Here is a 13,245-nt window from a genome sequence, read left to right on the forward strand (position 1 = left end):
CTACAATAACCACAGAAAAAACAGACCAATTACTGGGCCTGTTCAGTCCGAAGTACCAGTTAACCAGTCCTGCCCTTCAAATCATAATAAATGAGGAGATACAGTACGATCAAAGCAAAAGTCACCACTGATTCAGAGAAATGACGACGTGAGGGAGTCTCAGAGAAAGTGGCATCGATGTAAGACGAGCCGCACTCCTGCTGGAACTGCACCGCATCTGTAATCTGAAACGCTCGGCTGCCCGTCACTCGGCTTCACTGTAATGACCAAAGCTGGAGACATTTTCACTGCAGCCTGTGACTCACCCGCATGAAGACAAAGATCGCAGTTTTAAGATTGACATGATTGAGTGAGTGAGAGAGCAATAGATTATAAAACATCTGCTTCTTCTTATGGAGGAAACAAAAAGGCAAATTAGATTTATTGCAAAATGATGCTTGAATATAAAAGAGTTTAGCTCTGATTTTGATCAGCTGCAGCATGTGGTGACAGATAACATAAATTAAGAATATAAAAACTCTTGTTTCGGCTCTCTCAGACAGAGATTTAACTTGTTTGGACATGTATAATGGCCGTGATGACTGCATAGTGACAAACAGGGCTATTATAATGATAATTCTCCGGTCTGTCAACTTGAGATGTTGTATTACATTGGACACTGCGTTGCTAAGTGTTACACAGGCAGTGGTGGGGCCTCGGGACTCTTCGGAGGGAAAGAGAGGGACAGGAGTCAAGAAATATTTGTCTGATTCCGGCAATTAGAGCATTCATCTCCATTTAAAACCTCACAGCCGTGTGATGCATGGTGCTGGCTGGTTCTGCACTGCTAAAATAGATTCACACTGTACACTTGTATATGTTAGAGTTCCTTTGTAAAGTTTGTGCTGAGCCAACCCAGTCATATATATTCCCTGTGTACCATCTCTCCCACTCTCCCTGGCTAGGACACTATATGAGTGGGTGAGAGGAACAAAATTTGCCTGCCAGGCTGCTGCTTCCTGTCTAGACACACCCAAGGTGTCACAGCTGAAACATTTGACAGAGAGGGTTGCAATTAAGAGATGCGCTCTGACAGATGTATTACTGGCAGTCACACGGAGCTGCCAATTTTCTGAGGAATTGGCAGATGGAGGAAGGTACAGACAAACAAGATCCGAGTGGTTCAGTCTGGAGAGAGAACTTATCCAAACTTTTATTAATTAAACATAAATTAGATTTTGGCATAGAATCTAAAACCTGTATAATCCGTCAGTTGGGTCAATGCGTTATGGATGGCGTCCTGATGGTGGTGGGGATTTGCATCTGCATCAGGAGATATAGATGGATACAGAATCGGCAGTTTGGTTTAAATATGGATTATACGTAGAAACATACTAAGTAATGTAATTGGAAACTTAATGTAGGATTAATGTAGTGCGTTTTCATACCTACGCTTTTTAGAACAGTTAAACTTCAGTTCATTTTGCCCTTTGGTCCAATTCATTTGGGCAGATCTGATCACAGTAATCATACTCAGGTATGGAACAAAAAACTGTACTATGATTGTTTAAGGGATTTGTCTCAGTACCAAACCAACACTGTAGGGATTAGTTTATGGTGAGATTAGTATTCAACCTCAATCCGACCCAACTCCGATAGCCAGGTGTGCTTTGATCCAACTAGGGGTGATCCAAGACCCAACAAGGGGTGTGCAATATATATCGTCTACAATCATATATTAACTGTTGTTTTAACAATGTGCAAGCTGACGTATGTCCTTCACTTTGCAAAAAACAACCAAAAAGGACCAACTGTTTATTCATTGTATTAAGATGTGCTATACTGCCATATCGGCTGGCCCTAGACCTAACCTGCACTAACAGTGAAGTACGTTGCCTTTGACCAGAGGAGCATCTTCAAGTCTGCCTTCATTTGTTAACTTCATAGAAACATAGACACATTATAATGTGGCTTTTAGTGATGCACGAACTATAGGTTTGAAACACCCTTTTTATCTTTTTAAATGTGGTGGCTTCTTATTGGAAATGGCACCTAGATGAGTTGGCATCCAAATGATGCTCCACTCTCATTAGGCTGCAGCTGACAGATCTATATATTGTGTAAAAAATGGAACCGCCTCTTTATCTCCTGGGCAACTGATTGATGGGAGCCACGAGGACCTCCAGCTGCATGAGAAATGTTAATAACACAGTGTGGTGAAAAGCCTGTTTTTGGGGGCTTTGCTGTTAATCACGAAAGAGCAAGAACAATAAACCATTTTGATAAAGAAGGGGGAAAAATAGTATTGGGATCCAAATGCAGCAGAGAGCTTCACAAGATGACATCCTTTTAATGTTACAACAGAACAGTGAAAACATTTGAGCACTGGCACAACTAACAACCCCAATTATTTCACCCAGCACAAGAGGTAAGCACTCTGAATAGTATTTCTATGTCCCTACGAGACACAGAGGTTAGGGCACCGTGGCAGTTTTTCATCAGACCTTTTCAGTATTACTGCTCTTGCCTGCTTGGTAATTACAGTCAAGATTTACTGAATTACTGCTCTTCTTGCCAGGCGTCTGTGTCTCTGAAGACCTCCGTGTAAAAGAAATGATGGTATCTCCATTACATCTGCTGTATCAATTACACTCCGGACCTGTCTCGACACAGGTGTTATACAATTATATTTCAGTCACTTGGCGTTGTCATGCTTGAACAAAACACAGGACTGTTAGAAACACAGGAATTAGACACTTAAACATGGGTTTGTAGGGGCTGTTAAGGCTATGACCTTTCTGTTGCAGGGCAGTATGACATTAAGATCTGGCATCACGACAGTAGAGCCGTTGTACAGTAAACTAAACTCACAAGACACAGTGATATGGAATATGTTAATTTCCACCAGACTAGAGACAAGGTTATAGACAGTACAGACAGACGGTCAGTAAATTGTTTTAATACTGGAGCAGAAGTCCTCGGTAATGTAGTGATAGCATATTTTCTTCAACCACACATTACCAAGAAAAACAGATATATCCAAAACAGGGCAGTTAAAGAATCCTTTTGTTAGGCTACATTATGTTTGGAAAAGCTGATTAATGCATGAAGTATATCTTAAAATATAACAAGCTTACTGGAAGCACAAATACCTCTTTGTTCTGCCCTGAAAAATTACATTAGGCAACCATTTTATATTTTTGAAGGGAAAATGTATAGGGTTGTGAGGAGGGAGGAGCTACTTCTTTGTCTCATTCTTTTTTTCTGTAGATAAAGTTGTGTGACTCACAGTTGCAGCACTCTTACGGCTGGGATCGGCATTAAACTCTCCTGGTTAAATCATCAGTACAAAAGATGAAGAGCTGCATTATAAAATATCTTGTACTTTGATAAAAAGTCAAAAAGTACAAACGGTACGACCTCCGGGGTATATTTCATGGAGCTTAAATTCTGTGTTGCTAAAAGCGAGCTAAAGCTAAAGATTATGATCTTGAGAACACTGACAAGACAATCTGCAGCTTAAATCAATTACCTTTTACATTTTGGTTTAGCTGTGGATTCATTCATTGACTATGGCTTGACTAGCGGCAAAGGATCATGGGTACTGTAGTATTTTGAGCCGTCCATCACGCCAAAATAACAGACAAAAAATGATTTCTCAGAAACTAATAACAATAACAAATAACCTATAGGATTGTTACACGACCTGGGAGAGTCCTGTGTTTCTGCGTTCTGAGTACATTGTTTAAAGGGAAAATTAGAAATGGGAATACAAATTGGGAAAAAAACTCTTCTTGAACCATTTAGTGACAATATAAATATTTTGTAACAGACATTTAAGCTCCTCCACATTTCTATTATGTCAGGTGTGAGTGTGATGTGTAAATAAAGTAAACTTACTTGTACTGTGCCTGGAAGTGTTCCTGGACAAAGCTGTGCTGGACACTGGGCTGCTGTTGGGACTGGGTCGGGTCAGGAGACAGCACCTCCTCAGCTCCACCGGGGCCCTGCAGCACAGAGGAGACCATCTATAAATACAAGTCTAACACTGGCAGATTCTTGAGAGATCCGTCAAATATTACCCTGGTTGTCCAGAGCCATCACTGTGAGTGGGAACTCATACAGTAGTAGTGCAACAATCATTTTGGAAATCTTACAGAGGCTCTTGTGTAATGCAGCTATAGCACATTCTTGATTTTCCTTGATAATAAAGCGAAATTCAAAAGCAGTGGAATGTGCTGACCTAAACATAACCTCCTGGGAAGCCCCCATCTTTATTCTTTCATCTACTCACCCACAACAGGGGGAAAGTTGGCCTTGGATGAAGATAAAAGAATTAAGGGGGGAAAAAGATGAAAAACTAAGACACTGATCACTGAAAGACAAGCAAGATCACAACACAAATGTGTGGGCTGGCACAAACTGGGAATGTCTCACAAACACTGCTGTGTGTATGACACAGAACTGGACTGAATAACCTTCTGCATCAGTTATTGTCTTATACTGTTTTAATGTCAGGTAATTGTCTTGCTTTGTTGTAGATCACATTTTCTTTATCTGTAGTCAACTTTAGAATAATATTCCACTTGGTAATGGGTTAACCCTTTGTGAGCCATCTAAACTTACACATAGCATTACATTTTCACCTCTGACTCAAGAAGAGATAACGTATGTAGGATGAACTCAGATGTATATGATATGCATATAAAGGAAGTGTGAGCAGCTCGTTAGCTTATATTAATAGCTTGGCACATGAACCCTTGTAAAATGACAAGGTGTCATTTTTACACTTTGTTGTATGCATTGAATAATAACATGGTAATCGGTGAGCTTTGGAAGTGCTGGTAGGCTGATTTTGTCAACTTTGGGTTGCCTAGCTAGTTTCCACCGTCTTTGTGCTAAGCTAATCTATCTGGCACACTTAATTCTGGGCCAGAAAGTTTATAAGTCAAACTTTTTTACAAATCCAGTTGTTACGGAGCAACATTACAGTTCATTTGCAGTGATGTTTGTGCCAAGTACAGTGTTTACTATCTTTTAGCTCTATTTTGGGGGAAATTTCTGGCTCTTAAGCCTCTAAATACTATGTTATGCTATGTTCACCAGGTAGCTGCTACTGTATGTTTCTTTGCCATATGGTTTTCAGAAAGTAGTGTACGTTGTTTTTTTTAATGTTTTTGCCTCTGAAAACAACAGTGAGAGTGGACCAAAACAGTAAAGCTACAGTCCGACAGCTTCATAATGAGCTAAAACTTGCTGTAAAGCTCCATAATGCTGAGGGAATCTGGAGAGCCAGCTGTTCGGCTCCTGTGCAGCTTCTCTGCTGTTTGGCTAGATGATTGTAGTAAAAATGCTGATTATCTGGTTGTAAAAGTCTAAATTAAGCTATTTTGCTTAATTGCAGAGTAGCCAAATCTGTCAGACTGAATAGACTGTATGACCAAGCTAAAAGGACGTTTTAGTAATGAATGTTTGTCGCAAATGTGTTCAACTTTATCACTGAGTTTAATATAGCGTCTTTTTCACAACGAGAGAACGAGCTGTTTCTGGCTAAATTACCTCAAGACAGTGATGCTTATTATCACAGATCACCTACACGTGTAGGGTACAGACGATCAAGGATGATGGTTTTCTTTTAGTTGTGTTTTGACCAACAACTTTGGGTGGCAAACAAGCTAACAACAGAGATGAACCATTCCTATAACATCTCCATCCAGCTTGTTTAAAGAAGGCTGCGCCCTAGTGGCAAAAAAGCTATAGCCTATACTATTTAGTTTTCAAGCCAAAGTCATATCATCTCAGCTGTGCTTTTACACCGGGCCGGACAGGCCGAACGGAACTGCGCTCTCTCTGAGACTTCTCTATTGACACATGCTCTCTCTCTCTCTCTGTTTACTATTCCTCCCATTTCCAGCGTGGCTCCTGGTCCCATACTGGCCGCCACTGTTCCCAGGCTGGCAGCTCGACCATGACCTCCTCTCACAAATGGAGCTGAAAGGAGGTTTAGAATTTCTAAAAAGGGAGACGAAGGTGGAGGGCGTCTGAGAAATCAGTGCGAGACAGAGACAGACAGAGAGGCAGGAGAGTCTTTAACAGTTCACCAGCATTTCAGGTCCTGAGTCTATTCTTCTCAGAGCATTTGAGCATTGCAAAAACCATGCGCAAGACTGAAACCTGACCTCCCTGCTGCAGTGTGCTCCAACAGGCATGTACTATGCCAAACTTCTACCTCCTCTCTCACTCTTTCCTCTTTGAGATTTTTCCTCTTTGTTATATTCCACCATGAAACGTGAAGCCTGCCAAAAGAGGAGATTCAACACAGCTGATCTTCTTGTTGAGGTAAATCATGCAATTAGATGACTTGGGAGAGATTCCGAGTGCAACCCTTCAGACTTTTTCTTTTATTAATCAAATACACTGACATCAGCTCTGTATTTTACTGCCTCCCCCACCCCCCACCCCCCTCCACATAATGGATTCCAGAGCTATCGTTATATAGAGATAACAAAGCAACATTCAGGCCACAGAGTGCAGACACAGTCGGCCTTATCACTTCTCAGAAATGCATGCCCAGCTCTCCCCTGTCAATAGACTGCGAGGCGTCAGCTGTGTGTTAACAGTAGCCATGGATGATGTGGACATTTAAGCAAGTTACATAGCCGCTGACATGTGGTTCTGATAAGTCCTCCGTCTCTAAAAAAGATCCTGGCCAGATACTGCAGAGTGGTGCTGTTCTTAGAAATTGTCTTACAGGTTGTTAGGCGACCCCTTACAGAACAGGGGGTCCATCTCAAGAAGTGCCATGTGCCGGTCTGAAATTGAGATGCTATCTTTGAAATTGGTCGTCAGAAAAAATATGCCAACGTCAAACCGATAAAAAAATTACACAGGCAGGCCACAGAGGGAGAAAAAGAAATCACAGGAGCTATTTTTAGCGTAAGGTCTGACCAGTGGTCGGCTATTACCACATGGGAGGAAAAAATGGAAAAAGCACAGCGTGTGAAATTACAATTTTTACACTTAGGCTCCAGTATTCTTCTGTACATACAGTACTTACTATACAGCACACATGCACTGAAGCCCTGTCCATGCAGTATGTAAAAATGTATCCGAACTGCCTTTCCTAATAATCATCATGAGCATTATCATCAATTTAAACAATTACCTATGAAGCTAAGTGAATAAAACAAACCTTACCCTGCAGTACAGTAGGAATCAGATAAACAGATTATCTTGTCCCCCTAAACATGAATTCATACATTTCCTATACTTCTAATGCAGCTAACCCATACGCCTCATACTAATGCATTTTGTTCTTTTTCAATCCTACTAAGCAATTGCACTTCATTTCCTATTACATCACTCTTACTTTATTGTTTAAATGCAATGAAATTACCAGCCTGTAAATCAAAAAGTTACCCTTCATAGAAAACAATCACTGGCACTCTGCCCATCTCTGTTTCGTAATACTCTGTTTATTTTTGGAGAGCTGCTCCTGCAGTACTAATGTGAATATAAATTAAATGAGCAGTACATTTTCAAAAGCATATTATTTAAATATCAGGGTAATGTCAGTCTTTTAACTTGGCTCGTCTCCCCTCATTGTGACATACTTAGAGCCCATTTGTGACAGGCAGTGGCTTGTCTAAGATAAAAATGTTTTGATGGGAGTAAATTAGCCGTAGTTTAATTTAGTCACGTTGGTAATTTGGCGCAGGCTGGTTTGGTATGTTGTTACCTCCCATGGCAGACACAGTGTTTACTGATTTGATTTGGTCTTTTTTGGCTATTTTGCTGCTATTTTGTAGCTATTCACCATACACTTTGGGAGGGAAACTTTTTTTTGTTTTTTTGGGCCAATTTCTTCCCTTCAGGTAGTTTGTAGGAGGAAGTAAATTCTGCACTCCCCCTCCTCCTTTGTTCTTTTGTCACTGTGTATTATGGTGTCAGATGGGCCAGGAGTATCATTAGCAGCAGGTTCTCCTATGACACCAACAAAACAGCTTTGAAAAGGTTACCAACTTCCTGGTTGCTTTCTTCACCCTCAAAGGTTTTGCATGCATAAGTACTCCACCTGTCACAAACTGGGTTAAAGGAGTGTATGAGTTGACAACATGACAAACCAAATCAAACACCAGATCATCATTTTATTCCAAAAGTGAGATTTACACACTGTACTGTTTAGTTCCCTTCAATTTCCACACAATGGAAAGAAAAGCATGGCATGTACAGTACTTTCTGTTGACGATCCCGTGATGCAAAGCGTGTATTTTATGCTGCATGCTGACTTCCACATTAAGCTCAATGACTGCAGACTCCTAATAGAGTATACAGTAGGTTCAATACTTGTATTCCTTAAACTGGTTTCTACAAAATGTAAATGTCACGAAAACTAGCAAGTTGTAACTTAGAATTGAAGTTGAGCATAAAAATGACACAGCACTATTTTTCAACCAATGCAACTCACATGTGAAAACATAACATGGAGAAATATGAATACAGAAATGTGCAACTGCTAATATCCGAGATATGTAAAGCCAGTGAATTGTCTACCTCTGCTTAATCCGTAATCCTCAATACCAGGAGAGGGGCGTGTGTGCCAGTGCCCAAGGAGCAAGGAGAAAATTAAAACCCAAATCCCTCACCCTGGCACCTAGCGTGCTGTAATTGATTTGTGGGATTTAGATAAATGACAAAGATACAGCGTGCAACCAAGTGGTGGTCTGGAGCCTGGCCGCTGGCTCAGCACTGTCAGCAGGAGGCCAGAGTTCACTGACAGTGAGTTTTTTAAGCTGACTGAAAGAGGACGACGGAGGGCCAGAGTGAGACATGAGAGAGAGCGAGACATGATAAGCACATTGTTGCTGAAAAATCTGACAGCTGCCACAGAGCACAGTTATTTCATTCAAACAATAGAGAATTTTGGTTGATGTGAGTGTATGTTAATTGGTTTACCATTGTGAGATCATTTTTGATAAAACGTAACATGCTTGTGATTGTGTTTAGCATCACATCTCCCTTGTTGTTATATTTCAGAGTCACGTATACTTCCACAGAAAGTCAATTTAAAGTTTTGCACAGACATTGCCCAAATTGTGTGTTTCATATTTACTGTGCCACTTTAAAAATGAAAAGATTGCTCTTTCTCAAAACATAATCATAATTTTTCCCCCAATAAAATCTAAATGAATATGACCATTAGTACAATATTGAATAAATCAGAGTGGCGAAAACAAAACGCTCATGTTGTTATCCACCAAGAAATCACGCCTTGAGGCTTTTTTTTCTCCTTCTGCTTTCCCACAATGAGATCAATGTTATTAAAAAGACATTTGGCAGCCTTGGAAACAGCGCTGCATTTACTCATTATCCGTCTCAGCGGTGAGATGATGCAGACGCAGATGAGCAGCTCGCGCGCAAAGAATCTGTTAAATCCATGACTGTCGAATCTTGGGTCGTGTGGGCCTGAAATCGCACAAATTAACGGTGCACTCTGTCCCATCGTGGAAGGTTTTCAATAATTCACCCCCCCCCCCCCAAAAAAATATTTTTTAGAAAAAGTTACTGGGAGTGATTCATCTCTGCGAATGAATCCACTGTAACTGAACTGAACTCAGGAACTGTGGTGAAAACCCAGGAATAAAAAAAAAAACCCCACTATCCTCACAGACCACCTGCCTCATCCTGATGGATTTTCAAGGATAAGGGGAGGTAGATTGTAAAGGGGTGGGGGGGGGGAGTGTTCCCAGTAATGGTCCTGATGTAAATAATTTAAACAGGCCGTGGAAACACACAGGGATGGACATGTGCTGCTGGTGAAGAAAGCACTATAGTGGAGTGATTGAGAACAAGACTCAACAGCACCTAAATCCCCGCGGTGATCGTAACACAGAGAGAGACTGAAAGATATGGGGCAGGCATGTGTGTGTGTGTGTGTGCGTGTGTGTGGACATAGACACACAGAGAGCGAAAGACAAGAAAGTGTTATTGAGTAACTGAATGATTAAGAAGTCAAAGTAGTACACAAACTGACATACAGAGCGGTGATAAATAATGGACATTCATTGCTTCCTGTCGCGTGCATACCTCTCTATAAATAGTCCCAATAATACCAGTGCAAAGGAAGCTTTTCTCTCTCATCCTACTGCCCATTATTCCCAGTGAGCGATCGCTCTGCATGGGGTGCATTTGTATGGATATACTAAGAGCGCACACCTCAGGGTTGTAACTGAATGACTGCTGCGTATGATAGATACAGTCAGGCTCTATTCTTGCCTGACAGGGCAAAAGGAAGGGCGGACTGACCCAGAAGTAGTTTACAACTGTTATCTATACAAACGCTGTTAGAATATGTGTCAATGGTGCATCTGTTATGCTACGCTCACCTACTTAGCTTAGCCTGTTACAATGATAACATTGGCCAATTAGCACTAAACACAAAGTACAGCTGAGTTCTGCAAACATTTAGTCATTAACACATTGACATTTTGACCTGAAGATGGCGTAAGATGAAATTTAAGTGTATGACTGTTCATCTTAAAGGGGACACGAATGTGTGACTGACCGACAGACTGACATTATCTTCTATAGAGCGACACCACGAGCTAAAAATGAACGTGAAATCACATTCATTTAGGAGCAATTTGGTCCCATTTCACCAACACACATACTCATCAGGAGCAATTTGAGGTTCGATGTCATGCTCAGAGATACTTGTGGTCATGTCACATGTGATCAGCGGGGGTCGGACCACCAACACTGCAATGAAAGATCGAGCGGCTCTGCTGCAGTTTTAAAACAATCCTTACTGATTCATTGTAGTCATTTCTTCTTGTGCTTTCATTATAAATGTGAATGTATAAATGCTGAATGCAACAAACTAAGAATTGTGAAACCAGACTTCATTCAACTCTAAAAATAGAATATTCCCAAAAGAAAGAGAACTAATTCAAAAAAATCAAGGTGGATCAATTCCATCTGAATAAGTAAGGAAAATGTTCAGTAACATTTCAAAATCTTGGAAAATGTCATTAAAAAGTGTTATTAAGATTCATTATATGGATGTTGGCATTTGCTAGAAGTATTACACGTTTTGATTGGTCTATACTGGTAGAAGTGGTATCCTGTTTATCATGTTTGATCCATCATAAAGGACTTATTGTTCATTAAATCACACAATCTGAAGGTGAGATATGTGAGGAGAAAGCCATTGTGCCTCTTCTATCCTGACAGCAGAACACCAGCCTCAAAATGAATTTCATCATCAGCAGATGGAAATGAAAGGGCTTTCAACAAGAGAAATGAAAGAGCGTGTGAAACCCCAACTCTGATAGGTCAGACAGACATGGTGACAGGAATAAAGACAAGAGGAAGTCAAGATGAGAAGCTGGTCAGGAGGGAGGCTCTATTCGTGTGGCCTAAGATGTCTTGATGCACTGTCAACACACTTCCTGGGTGACAGTGTGCTGCAGTATAACACACATTGAGACAGCGTTCTTGTTCTTGGTGTGATATGGATTAGTCACATTTATAAACAGGACATGAGATGAGTGTTGCGAGTGATCCTGAAGATGGGAAAACACATGATGTTTTAGCAACCGTCTAAATAATCTTACCTAAGAGTGAGTCATTAATTACGGACACCTGCTGACCGAGGTTGCGAAAGTGGTGACTTCATACATAAGAACAACATGATGACCGAAGCTTGACTCTATTGTCTGTCTGTCTGTGTTTTACATGCAATGCTGGGTTCCCACCGTTTTGTTACCATAATCTGTAAAAAGAAAAAAAAGAAAGGAGGCTCAAAATTGCTCACAGGTATGAATGTGAGTTTGACTGACTGTCTGCTTTAATATATTCTGCCTGTAGTGGACTGCCAACAGGATTGTCTTTTATCCAATGCATGCTGGAACAGGCTCCAGCTGTACGAGTCACAGAGGAGTGCTGGTAATGCATGATTCTGGGAAATATGCTTATTCGTTTTAGAGGAAGAAAGAAATAAGCAGATCGATGACATCTGTACAGTTAATATGAAACTACATCCAGTAGTCAGTTAGCTTAGCTTAGCTTTAAGACTGGGGGGGGGGGGGGACTGCTATCAGTGCAATGAAACAGTAAACTTCACTGGGAAATTAATTATAAATAACTGTAGCTAACATAACTAACTATAAGTAACTAAATAACAAAACAAACATAACAAAAAAAAACATCCGATTATATAAAACTTGTATTAAGAAAATCAAATATACATTAAATGTGGCCAATATAAAAATATCGTCACATATCAGACAAAATATACGCTGATACTGATATATCTGTGATAGGTCAATATCGGTAAAGATATATATCGATCAGGCTCTAGTTACCACTGAAGCCTTGTTGTGTCTAGGAGGTTACCAGGCAACCAGCTTTGACAGGGGGAGCTGTTTCCTCCTCTCTCCAGTCTCTATGTTAAACTGAAGTAACCAGCTGCTGGCTGTAGCCTTATATTTACTGCACAGACATGAGAGTGATTTTCTGTTTCCATCCATTCATTTGAAACTGTGACCTAATGTGAGTTAAGTTACTACTGATACTTCCTGCATTTGCATCACAATGAACAATTGAAACTTTTCTTGGGCAGAATACATTCAGTTCAGCAAAGAAGTCAACTTACAGCACGAACTGAGTATTACATTTATTAGATAATAACGTTGTCCAATACATGTAAAAGTCTCACGTGAGCTTCCATACATCTTAATCATTTGTGAAATTACAGGTTTCACATTGTGGGAAAACAGAGCACTTAAGGGTTAATTTGTTCATGTGAGTAACTTTGCAGAACAATAAATAATGCCAGATAATAAAACTTATTTTCCCCATTTGGATATAAACCTATGTGTTACACATCAAGCTATAACAAATAGATGAGCCCAGCAGCTCCAGTGGATGCCATGTTTATCTGCCTCTAGACTGCATCGTTCCTCTTCTTGTTTCTATGGAAATACCCACAGCTCTCAAAGAGAAAGAGGGCATAAAACGTGAATGGAAAAAGAACAGGGGCTTGGGAGAGATTTCATTGAAATCTAGTGTTCCGTTGGCATATTGTGCTGGCGAATATGACTTTGCGGAACGTCTCTTAAGAAGATTTATCCCACCTTTAAGAAAGCAGCAGGACAGGCAGAGGGGGGAAATTAATTCTAATGAAGGGCGGTCGGCCTCCTGAGCTGATGAGGTTTATTATTACCCTGCTGCTTCTGCGGCTGCTGGTGATGACTGCAGTGACAC

General features: G+C 40.6%; 1 protein-coding gene across 1 annotated transcript in view; it reads right to left on the reverse strand.

Annotated features, from left to right (window-relative positions):
• Nucleotides 1-13,245, reverse strand: part of usp43b (ubiquitin specific peptidase 43b) — a 67,089-nt gene that overhangs the window by 37,921 nt on the left and 15,923 nt on the right. Inside the window, exon 3 of the mRNA XM_062438659.1 lies at nt 3,880-3,986. Within this exon, the coding sequence (XP_062294643.1) occupies nt 3,880-3,986 (107 nt within the window). The remainder of the gene's footprint in view (nt 1-3,879; nt 3,987-13,245) is intronic.

The sequence above is a fragment of the Scomber scombrus genome, chromosome 18, assembly GCF_963691925.1.
Source record: "Scomber scombrus chromosome 18, fScoSco1.1, whole genome shotgun sequence".
Taxonomy (NCBI): Eukaryota; Metazoa; Chordata; class Actinopteri; order Scombriformes; family Scombridae; genus Scomber; species Scomber scombrus.